The sequence below is a fragment of the Rosa chinensis genome, chromosome 3 (genome assembly GCF_002994745.2).
Source record: "Rosa chinensis cultivar Old Blush chromosome 3, RchiOBHm-V2, whole genome shotgun sequence".
NCBI classification, from domain to species: Eukaryota; Viridiplantae; Streptophyta; class Magnoliopsida; order Rosales; family Rosaceae; genus Rosa; species Rosa chinensis.
Window position 1 is genome coordinate 43,790,954 of NC_037090.1, and position 16,921 is coordinate 43,807,874.

General features: G+C 37.2%; 1 protein-coding gene across 1 annotated transcript; it reads left to right on the plus strand.

The window, feature by feature from the left end:
* The first annotated feature begins 224 nt into the window (after positions 1-224).
* LOC112195300 (WAT1-related protein At5g07050) lies at positions 225-2,225 on the plus strand. Its single transcript, XM_024335707.2, has 6 exons — positions 225-548; positions 648-710; positions 833-949; positions 1,099-1,504; positions 1,578-1,729; positions 1,831-2,225. The coding sequence occupies exons 1-6, from the start codon at positions 343-345 to the stop codon at positions 2,027-2,029; spliced, it is 1,143 nt and encodes a 380-aa protein (XP_024191475.1). The 5' UTR covers positions 225-342; the 3' UTR covers positions 2,030-2,225.
* Positions 2,226-16,921: the final 14,696 nt, after the last annotated feature.

The window sequence follows — 16,921 nt, forward strand, 5'->3', positions numbered from 1 at the left end:
TACATTAACTCAAAATGCTACTAGTATAAACACAAATCATTTATGGTTCTTGTATTCTCGAACTTTTATTTGGGATACCCTCTTAATCGATATTTCTTGCTAATATCAATAAAATTATTATTTAAAAAAAACGTTAGTTAAATAATCAAGATTTTGATGAATGGAGTAATCAAATGAAAATGGTGGTCCCCCGAGGAGGGCTTATATATACGTAAGCTGGTTAATTATCATTATTCCCTTAGGAGACACACAAACAAACTTGAAGTGTTCTTCCTCAATCTTCTTTGTTTCTCTCAGTCAGTTTGTTTTTCCTTTCCACTTAACTAGTTAGCTAGTCAAGTAATGGAGGGAAATGGCGGGTGTTGTCGAAGTTTCATTCAGAGTTCAAAGCCATACATAGCTATGATTTCTCTGCAATTCGGCTATGCCGGAATGAACATAATCACTAAGGTTTCGCTCAACCGTGGAATGAGCCACTATGTGCTTGTTGTTTACAGGCACGCCTTCGCCACTGCAGCTATTGCACCATTTGCTCTTGTTCTTGAGAGGTGACTACTGTTATTTATTTCTTAGCCTTGAAATACATAAATATTTCTATTAACAACAAATGTAATTAATTAATTGCCTTTTGATACATAATTTTGCAGAAAAATAAGACCAAAGATTACATTCCCCATTTTCATGCAACTTTTTGTACTGGGTCTTCTTGGGTAAGCAGTTAACAATCTTGAGTTTTCTCTTAAGTCACATTATAATTATTAGCCTCAAGTCTCCAAAATATTAAGACCGGCCCTGAATTTATTGGTCAACTTAATTCTATTTCCATTTACAGGCCGGTCATTGATCAAAACTTCTACTATGCCGGATTGAAGTTTACATCCCCGACCTTCTCTTGTGCCATGAGTAACATGCTTCCGGCAATGACATTCGTCATGGCTGTCCTTTGCAGGTATGGATGACTAACTACTTGTACGTTCGTACTTTGAGGTTAAGTTTGGTGTGTGTGTGTGTGTGTGTGTGAGAGAGAGAGAGAGAGAGAGTGGATATATAGCTATTAGCTGATTAAAATGCTTCATGATATTTAATTAATTAATCAAGGATGGAGAAGCTGGACATGAAGAAGGTTAGATGCCAAGCGAAGCTGATAGGCACAATTGTGACAGTGGCCGGAGCCATGTTGATGACGTTGTACAAAGGAAACGTCATTAACTTTCCATGGTCGGGTCACTTGGCAAACTCCAATAATGCCCCTAGTGCAAATAATAATGAGGACAAGGACTGGCTCAAGGGATCCATTCTGCTCATCTTGGCCACCCTTGCCTGGGCTTCTTTCTTCATCATTCAGGCAGTGACACAGAAGAGGTACCAAGCTCCGTTATCCCTCACCGCAATCGTCTGCTTCTTGGGAACACTGCAGTCCATAGCTGTTACCTTTGTCATGGAACACAAGCCGGCGGCTTGGACCATTGGTTGGGACATGAACCTTCTTGCTGCTGCATATGCTGTACGTAACTCGATCACGCAATTAAATTACTTTGATCGATCATTAGCTCTTTACTAACGAACATATATGGCAGGGCATAGTTTCATCGAGCCTTGCATACTACGTTCAAGGGCTGGTGATGGAGAAAACAGGTCCTGTTTTTGTCACCGCTTTCAGCCCTCTTATGATGATCATTGTGGCTGTCATGGGTTCTTTCATCCTTGCTGAGAAGATCTATCTTGGAGGGTACGTCTCTACGACTCTACCTATTAAATATTTTTACTTAGTAATTTTATATCTTCATGTTTCATTGAATCTCATCAAGTTGTATGTGGTTTCAATTTCAGTATTCTTGGTGCTGTACTAATTGTCATGGGACTCTACTCGGTTCTCTGGGGCAAGTACAAAGAGTACAAAGAAAAAGAAGCTGAGAGCTTTAATATTCCTCAAGCAATAAAGGGTACTACAGCTACTACTGGAGACATCACTACTGATTTACAAGACATTGAAATACAAAAGAGCAGCCAACCTAACCCCAAGGAATGAGGCACCAATATTTAGAAAAGGTCCAAGAGAGGCCTTTCTTTTCTTTTTTGTACTCGTAGTTGAATCTGACCCTTTTATTTTTAATTTTTGTTTTCTTTTGCTGATTTACTTACTATGATGTATCCCGTTATATGTCGTGTAAGTTTATATAATGAAAATTTCGATATATGAGAAGAATAACAAGATATTAAATGCATAGCTATATCTAATTAAAAGAAGAAGAAAAAAACGCTAACTATATACATAATACGTGACGTACATTACTCTACTAGCCTCTTTCGGTTTTTGTTAGGCCATCTCCAATAAGAGGGTCAAACTAGGCTCTCTAGCTCTTTTCTGAAAATTATGAACTCCAGCAAATAAAAGGCCATTGGGCTAAATGTGGGTCCAGGTCCAAAAGGGGGTGGTGAGGGCTGAAATTAGCCTCAAAGATGACCCTTGGGCTCTGGCGGGACCCACAACAAACCCAACAGGTATAAAGAGGAAGGCTGACACATGCATGGATGCATTGATTTGAAAACAAATCAACGGATCATGTTACACAACCATTGCAATCCAAAGGTAGACAATTATGTCATAATTCTACTATCAATGATTTAATTTATGATTTTGTATCATTAATTATGTAATGTTTAATTTATGAAATAAAATGTTGAACCTAAAAAAAGCAAACCGTGGGGTTTGAGCAGAGAGCGGCGCTGGATTCTTCTGAGGATCCTCCGAGTGCTTAGCATTGGCGAGACTGTTCCTCGTGGGCTTGTGGTGATGAGGGCGATGGCAGTTTTTCTGCTCGTGCTCTTCTTCAGCGTTGGCCTGTGTAGAGCAAAACTGAGTCGTTGTCCATCTTCGATCTCCAATCGGTTCTGCGCCTGGTCAAACAGACAAGATTTGATGGGTTTTTCGTCAGATAGGCTGCTATGGAAGTGGGGTAGACCGTCGGAAGTTAGTGCAGCGAGTTTGATGACGATGATGGGGCCGGTCCTGTTTGGCCAAGGTTGTCGACATCTAGATGAGTTATTGGTGGCGGCGAGAGATGGGAAGGAGGCATGGCTGAGTGTGTGGATTTGATCGGACAAGTATTTTCTATATTTTTAGTGCATTTTTCTCTACATTTTACTTAGTCATTTCCTTAACATTATCATTTCTAACTTAGTTTTTGTTTTTAGGTACTTTTGAGTCAAAAATGAAGGCAAGGAGGAAATGAGGTGCAGAAATGAGCGAAAATGGAGAAATGAAGCTTTCCTAATCCTACTAGGAAAATGAATCCCAATTAAAGTAGGAATCCTAAGCCAACTAGGAGTGAGCTCGGAAAAATGGTGTTGGGAAATGAGAAATGGCAGAGTCCTAGTTGGACTAGGAAACCTAAAGACACTAGGAGTCCTGGTGGTACTAGGAGATGTTGTGGCTTCAAGATGACTCAAGATAATTCAAGAATGTTCTAGAATGCACAAGGAATTTCGGCAATTGAAAGAAGGGTTATTATCACAAATGGTACCTAAACTTATCCTCTATTTTATTGATGGTACCTGAACTTCAATTTTGATGACAACCAGTACCTGAACTTTTCAATTTCATTTTAAATGGTACCTAAGGCCACCTTCGGTCACTATTCTGGCCAAAAAACCCAAATCTAAAAAAATAAAAAATAAAAAAACAAGTTCAAGACAAGTCTATTACCAAAAAATCATCACTATATATGATTGCAACCCTTGAAATCATCAAAAATCATCACTATGATCGCCTCCCATGTCATTTTCAGTGGGAATAGTGACCGGGGGTGGCTCTAGGTACCATTTAAAATGAAATCAAAAATTTCAGGTACTGGTTGTGATCAAAATTGAAGTTCAGGTACCATCAATAAAATTGAGGTATAGTTCAGGTACCATTTATGATAATAACCCTTGAAAGAATGGACTTCGAAATTGTCCAATAGAGAAGTCTGGCCCAAAGAATGAAGCATGTAACTTGCACATGAGTTTCTAGACCCTTCTTGATGTCTTGAAGGAGTCCTAAATAAGTCCATTTGGTTTTTACTGTGAATTACATAGAATATTCAAGAAGATTTCTGAAATCCCAAAAAGGGAGAGTTTTTAGGAATCTGCTGTGCAGATCAGTCAACTTCGACAGAGTCCTGAGAGTACCTCAGAACGAATAAAATTATGATATTTATATTGTTGGAAAGCTATGGATATCTAGTTTCCAGATATTTTTACGGTTTGTCAATATCAATTTTCTAGAAGAAGTTATGGCCGATTTAGTGCATGGAGGTCAATCTGCCCGGAAATCGGTTTTGTGTGAATAAGGAGAGTTTGGACGTGAATATCTTTTGGGACGAGTTTGGGAAGGTCTCTACTCCATATTTGATCTGATTTTGAGGATATATTGCAGCCATGATAATGTGGACCAATGAGAAAATTCAAGAAGAAATCTACATCAACACAAAGAAGGAAGGAGAATCAGAATTGAAGACAGAGAGCTAGGGTTTGACGTCTAAATCTTCTTCTATATATACACACCTATGTTGGACTTTTTTCACAATCTTCCTTTACTCTATTTAGCCATCTCTCTCCATCCATACACGTTCATCCCTTCCACAACTTAAAAATATTATGTTGTGGAAATTCAAGAAGAAATCTACATCAACACAAAGAATGAAGGAAGATCAAAATTGAAGACAGAGAGCTAGGGTTTGACATCTAAAGCTTCCTCTATATATACACACACCTATGTTGGACGTTTTTCACAATCTTCCTTCACTCCATTCAGCCATCTCTCTCCCTCCATACACGTTCATCCCTTCCACAACTCAAAAATATCAGGAACCCCTGAATCAAAATCTCAGATCCTCCCCTTTACTCTCTAAATTTCGGATCCTCTCGATTGTTCAAGCATTGAAGCCGTGAAGCAAAGCTCCATCATCTCCAATACATCATTGCCGTCGTCCTCATCATCCTCCACCACCTTTGAAGACCTTCTTGCGTTCTTGAATTTCTTCAAAAGTGTAACCATGTCCTATCTTTTGTTTTCGGTTTTATTGTTCCGTAACTTAAAAATCAGATTCTATAGCATTCTATGTTTTTGGTTTTATTGGATGTTTCGATATTTTGTGAGAATAAAGTCTATGTTTTGATGTTTAGTTTCCAATAATCATGAAGCATGAAAACGTTTTAGATTTCTAGAAGACATAAATTGCGATTTTGATATGTGATGATTTAAGTTCATTGATTTTGTGCTTCAATCCCACCTTTTATGTGTTTTGTGTTCTTTGGTGTACAACTTAGAATATTAAGCATGTAATTGAATCCAAATTAAGATTGCTAGCGTTCTAGGTCTTAATTGTCAAGTGGAAAACCTATAATTCCTTAGGTAAATCAATGAAGAGTCTTGCATGCTTGCATGGCGTTCCAACTTGTGTTCTTGGCTTAAATCAATCAAACTTTCAATGTGTTTACTGCGTTAAGAATGTTTTTGTTAGTGATTAGTTACCACTAGTAATTGCATGATTAATAAGGTTAAGTATGGTGCATTCATTTAGTTAATTTAATTAAGGAAAGTAATAAGAACTTTGTATGCATTCATCTTTGTTCTTGATTGATTTCTTCATTCACATGTTTTGATCCTTAATTTATGATTAGAAAACTCGTTTTCGTGTTAATGATTGTTAACTTCATCATACATATTTCGTATCACCCCTTATTTATTTTGATTCATGGATTGATTGATCATTGTAATTAGTTAGTTAGATAATTAGTTTAGAAATAAAAACAATTCAAAACCCCTATTCTATACTTGTAATTTTTGTATATATTGTGTACTTGTAATTAATTCTTCTTTCTTTGACGTTTAAATGACAGGAGCATCCTCAATCCCCGGCTAGAATGATACCCTACTTACTCATACTATAATTCGATGCAGGGTTTTAAATTGGCACTCACTTTGGGTGTATCAGGATTCAAGGCGTTTGGCCGCCGAAGGTGCAGCATTGGGCAGTGGTGGCCTCGACTCTATCTGACTGCGTCTGGCCCTGCCTTGGTTGGGTGCCCATATCAGACTGGTGGGTGCCCAAGTTAAGGTGGTGGGCTTGCGGGATGGGCTGGTTTCGGGTCCAAAACAGAGCATAATGGCTGGGCTTGTGCTCTCCACAAACTTGGTGTAGTGCCCCAGAAATTAGTTATTATTTTCTGGAATCTAATTTATGGTTATTGGACAGTTTCGTGGCTCGTTGACAGAGCGGAAATTTTTCGGACGAATTTTATTTGAAAAGCATGGTTTTTGGGGGGGGGGGGGGGGGTTCAAGGTTGACTTTTGATACGTTGAGATTCTCCAAAAACTTCCTTCACAAAAGTTGTAGAGCATGTCGATATGAATTCGTGGACATGTGGAACGTGAAAATGGGAGTTTGTATGAGAAATTTATGAGCATTTGAAGTTTTGGGAAAGTTCTATAAATAGAAGTTTCCATTTTCAGAAACTTACTATTTTCATTTTCACATTTCCATTTCCGGAAACTCTGAAATCCTCCGTTCTCTCGCATGTTTTTCGACTGACCCGACCCGGATCCGAACGATCTGACCGCCTTTTCAGACGAGCTACGGTGGTCTACGGCGGTCCCCGGCCGTGAAACTTGGCCAGCTTGTTCGCCTGCTTGTTCCGCTCCTCTATGTGGTGGCCTCTAATGGCTATTCTCCTCCACGGCGGTGCTGCAAGGCAACACAGATTGAGGTATTCGGACCCGACCGGAAATCCTAGCTCCGGCGATGTCATGGCTTCAAGTTTTCTTAGTTGAGTTCGTAGGAGCCTCCTTGATCGATCTGTGGTGTTTGTTTGGACCGGTTCATGTCGGAATCGGATCAACTCAAGGTGAACAGTTCACAGTGGCTTGTGGCGGCTATCTAGGCTGTGTTGGCTTGAACCCCATGTATTAAAGTTGATCTATTTGGTGTTCTTGACATTTTGGACGGTTGGATTAATCTAGTTTTGAGTTTTGGCCGGTGGTAGTTGTGGTGATTGTACCACCGACTGTGGCGGCATTCTGGTGGCCTTTCGGCCATATAATGGATAGTTTTTGGCTTTATATATCATCTACTCGTCGATACGAGAATTTCGATATATAATTCGTAATTTTTGGAGATTGTTTGAATATGTTGTGATTTTTTACGGTTTTGGACTGTTCGATGATTCGATCCTTGAGGATTTGAGCGTCCGATCGACTTGTGATTTTGACATATCGATCGTAGAAGTATTCCGGAGACATTGGGTGGTCTCGGATGTGGTTTCGCCTTGATTGGCGTCACTTTGGGGATTTTAGTTCAAAACAGAGGTTTTGGACTTAAATCGTTTGTGAATTGTTACTAAGTCGAGACTTTATGTGTTTAGGTACTTGAAAGGCTTGTGTTGAGCGGATTGCGGCGATTTGTGGTTGTCTTGGTTAGCATGTGAAGACGCAGCGGGATTCAGAGGTGAGTAAATCTCACGATATTTATTATGAGCATAATTACCATATTGTCTCGGAGTTATTAGGTTAACTATGACTATAGTTGGTAATAGTGGCATTCCTGAGTGGATGACTATGTGTATATATATATTTATGTGAAATATATATGTATTGGTGACTTCGTTGTGATGTGAACAATAATTGAAATAAGTTCATTATTGCTCGAGAATTGTGAAATTGTGTATTGAGTTGTGATTGTATAATTTCATGTGTTGAGATACCATGAGTCTAGTATGACCTTCTTAAGGGAGATCTAATATATGGTAGCTTGTGTAGGAATATCTATTTGATGAATCGATGACATCAGTATGATGAATCTTTGTGATGATTGTCATGTAAAGCTTGTGTAAGAATATATGTATAATGAAACGATTACATCAATGAATCTTTGTGATGATTGCTATCTGTGTGACGACCAATGAAATCTATGTGATGAGTTGGACGATTGTTATCTGTGTGACGACTAGTGTTATCTGTGTGATGCTCTATTGGCTGATTGATATCTGTGTAATGACCGGTGAAATCTGTGTGATGAGTTAGACGATTGCTATCTGTGTGATGACTGGTGATATCTGTGTGATGATCAGTTGAATGATTGCTATCTATGTGATGACCAGTAAAATCTGTGTGATGATCAGTGTGATAACTGCTCGGTAGCAGAGTTGAATTGTTATTAAGTTAACAAAGATCGAGAGGACTACTGTGATATTCGGAGCTACCTACGGATGTCAAAGTGTGGGATTATAATGATTTCTATGACTTGAATTGCTTATCTTAATATGACCTCCTGAACTAAAACTGTACGCAGGGGGTTATTATGAATTGTTTTGCTTGGTTTGAATTGTGATTGCCTTGTTTTCTTCTTGATTTCATTGATTGATCTTAAAAGCTATAGTGGTGACGATTGTGCTCTATGTGAGGATAAGAAGGTGACTCATTGTTTTCACCTTTGATGTCATGTTGATGACAAACGCTTCCGGTGGGAAGGAAATGAGTGTGATCTTTGTGACTCGCCGTTGTGCGTCAAAGGATTTCCAAACATTACTTGAGGAGGTTTTGTTTGACTGGAATTTGTGAAATTGGATGCTAGGTTGAGAATCTGAACATGTGGTTTTAGTCACGAGTTGACCAACGTAAGCATGAGATGGAAGATTATGAAATAGATGGTTGTAGTTGTGAGTTATGTGCTTATCGTAGTTAGGTTGAGGTGACTTAAGAATGTGTTTCAGTTTTGTGATTTTGAGTTTACTCATACGAGCTTGCAAAAGCTTACGGGTTTGTTGTGTGGCAACCCGGTGCACCATTCAAACGGTGTAGGGGTTAATCCTGTAGGTCAAGGTAATCGTGGCTTAACCTGAGGTGGCGTGCTGACAACATTACTGTAGGAAGCCGATTTTGTGACTATACCGTTATAAAGACTTCCGCTTGTAGTGAGTTCTGAGAGGCATTTAAGTTTTATTTTGTTGTTGACAATTTAATTCGTCAGATTGTGTAATATATAACTCTGTGAAGCGAGTGTATATTAACTTTGTGGTTCAGGGCATCAATATGTATTTGGTTTAAAAAGGGAAAAAGTTTCAGGGTATTTTGTATTGATGGCTGAACGATCACGCATATATAAGTATGAGATTGTATATCGATTTTTGTTTGTGTTAAAAATCAGGGGCGTGAGACTTGGATTTAGGACCGAGGAGGTTTATTGGATACTCACTTGCTTAAATGTGTTCTTCTTCTTATTTTGGGTGTGTTGTGCTTACGTGCAGGTAGATTGCACATTGCTATATTCTATAAAAGATCTATGTATAATCACGCTGTGAGTACTACAATTGTGTGCTTGGCGAGTAGTGTTAATTGTGATGGGACGAACATCGTTTTGAGTTATCTTCCGATCTTTTTCATGCCTGAATTACAGATTCTGATGGTTTGGTCTTCAAATCTCAAGATCATGGCAATGGTCTCATTGTTGGTAATTATCTTTAGGAGGCTGAGAATTTATCTTCAGTTTTCTGTTAGTTTCTCTATGAGTGATTCAGAGCCGTATTTTATTATACATGAACTTCCTGTTGGTGTAGTACACCTTCTGGTTTGTTCTAGCTTCAAGCTGTCTATGGCTTACGTCTGCTCCTAAGGTTTTTCGGGATGCCATTCTAAACGATTGTAATCGTTAAAAGTTTCAATGAATTCACTTTTCAAAAAAAAAAAAAATGTTGAAATAAAACTTTTATTCATCCTATCTGAAAATGTTATCTCCAGTAATACATAGATACCTCATCCAAACGTATGCCTTAAAAAATTAATTTTTGTCTCAAAAATTAATCAAATAAAATCATAAATTTGAAAAACATAATGTAAAACCATAAAATATTATAAATAGCTAAAATTTAGCCATGCCTTACTCGAGATGATTCACTAGTTCATAAATAAAGAATAATATTTTTTACGGCTAAATTATAGGCATGACCTTAGTATAGCCCTCTCATACTAGAGATGTCATCATTAATTGGATACTTGTTCACAGTTAAGTGGCAGAATTTGCTCGTCTCATGATGTATGATGCAGATTCCACTATGGTTTCTTGTCAACTTTTCTCAATATATTCCTTGAATTTTAATCGACTGCAGTCATTAACTTTGTTTTGCTACTTTTTAACCTATCCCCTTTCAGTGGGTTTCTCTCTTAATGCCTTCAAAGTCGGTGGCGACATTTTCTGCCCATCATGAGCGCTTTTGTCCGAAGTTATTCTTTGATCCAGGGCTCACTGCCTCTTTTTCCTTTTTCCTGTTTTTGCCCCTCGGTTGTGTGTTTTCCCATTCAGTTTCTTTCTTTGTCTTTCCCCCTTGTTTCCTACTTCTCTTTTTTCAAATATTTCTTTCTTCATCTTCTCCATCTAGTTGTTCAATCTTTCTACCATGATCTGTTCCTTTACTCTTCAGAGCTTTGTTCAAAGTGGGATCTACGCACTAGTGCACTTGGTGATGCAACAAGAGATTGTATACTCTTTTTGTACATGTCTTTTTGATCCTTTGTCGGATCTCACATGTTCCTTTCAACCGATCTCTATGGAGGCAGTTGATTTCCTAGTTTCTTTTGTTGTCTCTTGGCATATAATTTTTGATTTAGTGGAGGTGATATGAGTACTGCTTTCTGGAATTTAGGTGGCTGGGTACATCAGAATCGTCATGGGTCTCTTCCTCGACCATTTGATCTGGATGGCGTTTGTTGTTGGTTGCTTTGCGTCGCTGTGGTGAGTTTGTTCTTTCTATCGATGGATGTTGGTAATGGTGTGGTTGCCCTTGTGTTTGGGCTGCTATTTGGTTCTGTTTTATTTGTTTGGGCTTATGTTGATGTTATTGGGTCTATATTGTTTTTAATATTTTCTTTTCAACAAAAGTTGTTGTTGTTTGACAAAAAAAGAAAAAATTGTTATTCATTGCCAAATAATAATTCAGATATTAATTATCAATCAATGGTTATTGTTTGCATTCCATGGAGGAGGATGAGAATACTTCAACCTACAACGAATCTCCAATCTTACATTTTTTAGCAATAAAGTTCGATAATAAAATACATGCACTTCTCAACATAGACTCTCCATCTATTTTTTTCTGTTGTATTGAATAAAGAGAAATTTTAAATACACCCCATCAATTACATAATACACACCCCTTATATTTTTTTTGTATCATTTTTCCATCAAACTTCAATCCATGCCCGTCCTCATTAAATAAATAAATGAGAAAAACTAAAACAAAAAATTAGGTCAGCTATGTATCATAAATTTTTACTATAAGTTTTTGATATATTGTGGAATTAATTGCTAATTAATTCTGGTACATATCAATATGAAAATTAGTAATTATCTTTCTTCTTTCTTGTTAGAAGAGAGGGATAATAAGATATAGATCAATCCTAAAAAGAATAAAATGTTGTTCTTAACAAATTATACATTATGTCAAAGGATTGCAAGTATGTTATCAATCCCAGAAAAAATAAAAGCTTACAGATAAGACTGTAGTAATATAGCGATCCTAGCAAATATAACGAAATCAAAATTAGAAAGATGAGTGAAAGAAACTGACTTGGTTGAAACTTATAGGGGCTTTCTTGTAGCAATCTCCTAAGGCAGAATTTCGTCCCTACTCTTATGCTTATAGTTCTTGGACGTCTATCTTGCAGGATACAACTATCAGATCCTGCCAAACTCTACTATGTTTTTCTCTATAGAAATAAGGAGGGGGAGAGGAGAGGAGAAGCGTACATGTCTATTTGTTCTCATGTTCTATATAAAGACAAAGAATGACCAGTTCCACCTGTTCATTCAAATTCATACTCAAATCAACAGTTGTAATTTTTGTTGATAATTATCTAAAAAAAAACTGATTTTTTAATATGTATCCAAACTTGATCAAAAGAGAATGCAAAAAAAAAAAAAAAAAATCCAATTTAAGTCACCAGACCCTAAGAGCCTCAAGGTCTTTCTTTGACATTTAAATATAGAGACCCAACGTATGGAGCCCTAAGACCCAAGTCCATTTAACATGTGTTTCAAGTGAACACTTATAAAGACAATTGACTTAAAAACATTTCTTAGATGTGGGAGTCTAACCCACATGCTCCAATAATACCCCACATTTTCTATCCAAACCCAACAATACCACACTTTTGAATAGAAAATAAGCTACAAAAATAATTCTATAACTTATCGTCATTTTAGAGAACTTAAAATCAATATGCATCGGAAAATGTGTCTTTTGGATTCGAACCTTTCCCAATGATAACTTGTTGGAGTTACTTAGTGAGGTAGTGAGTTACCATCTTGAACTGTTCACTATAGTGTAGTAAAACGAGACAATAAGTATCACACATATGTCATCTTGATACATTTCAAGTTTATACGGTTGTGTTCATTTTGGTCCTGAACAAATCCTGTCATCATGAGAGCTCTAGAGAATTTAGCCATATCAATGCTCATGGATGCGACCCCACATCACTCTCATATAGGTAACAGCAATTAAGAGTATCTTGTATTACTGCTCTTAATGAAAAGATATTAGCAACATTAAGAAAATTAATTCACCAGTCATCTTACAAGAACACACTTTTCTTTGTCATATGAATGAGTGAAGTTGTGTGTGTTTCACTTTGAGTCTTCCTCAACTAGTTTGCCTATTGAACCTAAACCATGGGATCTCCAATTAGCTAGGTTAGGTTTCTGCCAGGTTTGACTCATTGAATTGACTTGAGACCCATTCCGCTCGACGCAAATATAACTTGGTCCTTAGGGTAGGCCTATAGTCAAAGGATCGGCTATATTTTCCTTTGATTTTATATAATCTAATGATATAATTCCATTGGAGAGCAATTGTTGTATTGTTCAATGTCATCGCCTTATATGCCTTGATTTTCCATTATATATTTTTTTGGCTCTATTTATTGCAGCCATACTATCACAATGAATACAGAGGGCACTTAAAGGCTTAGGCCACAATAGAATATCTTCCATGAAATTTCTAAGCCACTTGGTTTGTTCGGCAGCTTTATCTAAAGCTATGAATTATGATTTCATTGTAGAGTGTATTGATGCAGCTAAAAGCAAGCGCATAATTTAACCCTGAAATGTCATCGTTAGTATAATGTAAATAGGGATAGTTCTAATTCGGGGATTGAGGGTACACCTGTCATTGTAAAACAATTAAACAATTAATACAAATATAAAATATAATATTTACAAAAATAAAACAAAGGATATATACAAAGTAAAGAAACAAGAGGGGTTTTAACATTAGGGTTTCAAAAATTAAAATAAACAAAAATAAAGAAAATGTAAAAACACATGTACAAGAATGAAATGTAAGAAACAAAGATCAAAACCATTTCCATATGATTAAACTCGATTCAAATCCTATAAGTCATGAGAAAGAAGTTGATCGTGTGAAACATTCGAAGCAAATGATTTCCCATATTTTACTTTCCTTTACTAATTAATCTAAGTGAAAGCACCTAGATCAATCATATTAAACATGTAATCAAAGTCTAGAAAGCTAGCTAATCAAAATATGTTCAATGCAAGAAGCATAGAGAAAGGTTATCAACTTAAGTGCACAACCTAGTATGAATAAGTTCACCTATTTGCAATCCTCTTCAATTGAATTCGACCTTTGTCCAAAGCCTTTACTACTTGTGATTTAGGTTCACAAAACTATTAGGTGAATTGTTTACCTAAATCTAGCACCAATTACATGCAAATCCTATAAGTGTTGACCTAAACAAGATAAACATATAAAAGTTTTCTATCAAGCAAATTCAATCGAACAAACTCACATAAACAACTTAGAATCACAACTATAGAATTTCAAAATCTTTATTCAAACATAGAAATTAGGCTTAAACTTTTCCCCAACGTTATTGTTAACTAGAAACCAGTTCATACGAAATCAAACAAGGAAATCAAAAGATTACAAGGAAAAATTACGAATTACACCGTGAGTGGAGATGGATATGGTGATGCGGCTGAAATAGCCTCACAATTTAACCCTGCAAAATATAGTTGTTAGTATAGGATAAGCAGGGATCATTCTGTCCGGCGATTGTAGGGTACACCTACACAAAAAGGTCAATTAACAAATAAAAGAATAAAAATGGGGGTTGATTACAAGGAAAAAGTACGAATTACACGGTGAGTGGAGATTAATATGGTGATACGGCTGAAATAGCCTCACAATTTAACCCTGCAAAATATAGTTGTTAGTATAGGATAAGCAGGGATCGTTCAGTCCGGGGATTGTAGGGTACACCTACACAAAAATGTCAATTAACAAATAAAAGAATAAAAATGGAGGTTTTGAAATTTGGTTTCTAATCTACTTAAAATAAAAAAAGAAAAAATAAAATTATCTACAATGATCCGAATTCTGTAACCTAGACCACTACCACTCGAAAATTACTAAGTGTAAAAACAGAAAATCCATTTCAACATGCTACAAAAACGTGCCCATCTTAAATGCTAGATAAGAGCCCAAATGAAAAGCTGTCACGGTCCAATCCATTTATCTGATACGGTCTTCGAATCAACTCACATGTGCAAATTAACCATTACACATAGCAATTAACACGTAATTTCCAAAATCGTTTAATCATTAAAGCATGACTTTTACCACTCTTTAGAACTAATTACTACTTGTTTAACTCAGCGTCTTAACAAATAATAATTAATCTTGGAAAATTAAGCAAACACACATGAATACTCAGCATGATTCTAGCATGCAAACTTATTAACCTAACTCTGAAAATTACCTAAACATTTAAAATGGCACAAGATTGTAACATGCATCATCAAAGAATTCTCAAAATTAACTTAATAATAAACTGAAAATCTAAAAAATATTAATAAAAATATTTTGAAAATTTCATCACTACACCAAAAACTGCATCACACAACACTAATCACACAACAGAACAGAAATCATCTGTTGTGTGTTTAAGTAAACTCTATTGTACAACGGTATTAGTGATGTTCTGTTGTGTGAATGTCAATAAAGTGATAACTTTTTTATCAGAACTACATTGCACAACGAAATTAAGTATTGTCCGTCGTCTGAGTCTTAAAAATTTAGCGGCAGATTTCCCTCCACTTTGGAGTCTTGGTTGCCTATTGAAACACTGAAATTTGGGGTACTAGGTACAACGGATTTCACTGTTTCCATTGTATGATTGAAAAACTGAGCACCAAAGTTTGAGGAAGCTTGCTTGAATGTCTTCCTCGAGATAGGCCTAGTGCAAGCTGTAGAAATTATACAACAGAATTAAGATTTTCTGTTGTGTGAACTTGGAACTGGGCGGCAACATTTTGAGCTAAAATGTTGTAGGCGCCATGTTTCCCTCCATGATTTCACATTTTGATTTTTAGTGTGGCACTCAGACGACAGTTGGTGAGGTTTCTGTTTTGTGAGTAACTTTGACAATTTTTTTAATGCCACATTGTGGTGCAAAGTTAACAAAGAGAGAAGGAAAACAAAACCTAGCACGACATACAAAGACTCTCAACCCTCTCTCTCGAATAGCCTCCCCGAAACGCCTCTCTTTCTCTCTCGTGAAACCTCAATTTCTCTCGTGAATCTCTCAGTCCACCGCAAAAGCTCTCTATCTCATGAAACCTCTCGCGGCCCTCTCTCCCTAGTTTCCAATTCCACACTTAATTTCAACCCTCTAAATCCCTAAATCCTCCACCTTTACAGGGAGCCGACTACAATGGCCTCAATTCTCAAGCCATCCAATGGGGTGAGATGGGAAGACGATGGCAATGAGCAGTAGCGGCGGTGGTGTTTCGATGGCGTTTCGGGATAGGCAGAGGGCTCGCTTCAACAGTGTTTTGAGAGCTCTCTCTGCGGGAAATTGGGGTTCGAATTTGTGCTCGCTCTTCACTTCTCCAAACCCGCCTTCAACTCCGTCTACCTAATGGATAATTGAAGCTCCACTTTGCGTTACCCTCCTCGCTCTCTCTCTCTCTCTCTCTCTCTCTATGTCTAAAGATCTAAATCAATTCAAGGCTTCTAAATCTGGTAAGGTCCCTATCTCCAACAAATTTGCTGATTTCGGTTTGTTCCCTTTCAAAATCAGTTATTCCATAGTAACTCCTCTCCTTTTCTCCTTGCTGACGACGACCTAAAACAAAACAAACCCAACGAGATCAAGGTGGTTCCTATTGCCAATGGCTTCTTCCACGGAGAGTCTGGTGCCCATGACCAGGGCTTTTCTCACTTCTTATTATGACACCTACAAATTCCTTCCTCTCTCCGATGACATCCCCCGCCTCTCCTCTGAGATTCGATCCCTTACCGCCGATTTGCTCTCCAACTCTTCGGCCACTCCAGGTACTCTAAATTACAACAATTTCTGAAATTCCCATTCTTATTTCTGTTAAAGTATTGATCTTGAATAGTGAGTGAATTAGTGAGTTTGATTTTATAGGAGAAGAGAGATTAGTAGTGGATGAACTAGAGAGTCCTCCGCCGCATAAAGTGGATGAGAGTATGTGGAAGAATCGGGAGCATATGGAAGAGGTAGTCCTTTTACTTGATAGGCCTCATTGGCCTCAATCGGTGAGCATTGATGTGAATGTTAAACAGCTGGTGTTACCTTACATATTTTTGTTTCTTATTTTTGGTGGTATGAGCAGCTTTAAGAGCCTTCGAGTCCCGAGGATGCTCAGCTTGCTATTGTTTTCATTTGCCTGCAACATAAGTTTAATATGATAGTTCTGTGAATGTGAGTGGTGTTTTGAATTTTCGTATTTTTCTGTTTATTGATGGTCCTGTGATAGGAAATTTCTTATCTTTGGAAGCAAAGATTTTAGGGTATTACTGTGTAGCCTAAAGCTTCCAGGTTTGAGTGAGAGTTTAT

Bases quoted from the DNA above. Each gene is read 5' to 3' on its own strand.
- LOC112195300 (XM_024335707.2), top strand. From the start codon at position 343: ATGGAGGGAAATGGCGGGTGTTGTCGAAGTTTCATTCAGAGTTCAAAG. The intron at 549-647 runs GTGACTACTGTT...ATAATTTTGCAG, and splicing joins TTTGCTCTTGTTCTTGAGAG to AAAAATAAGACCAAAGATTA. The intron at 1,505-1,577 runs GTACGTAACTCG...CATATATGGCAG, and splicing joins TTCTTGCTGCTGCATATGCT to GGCATAGTTTCATCGAGCCT.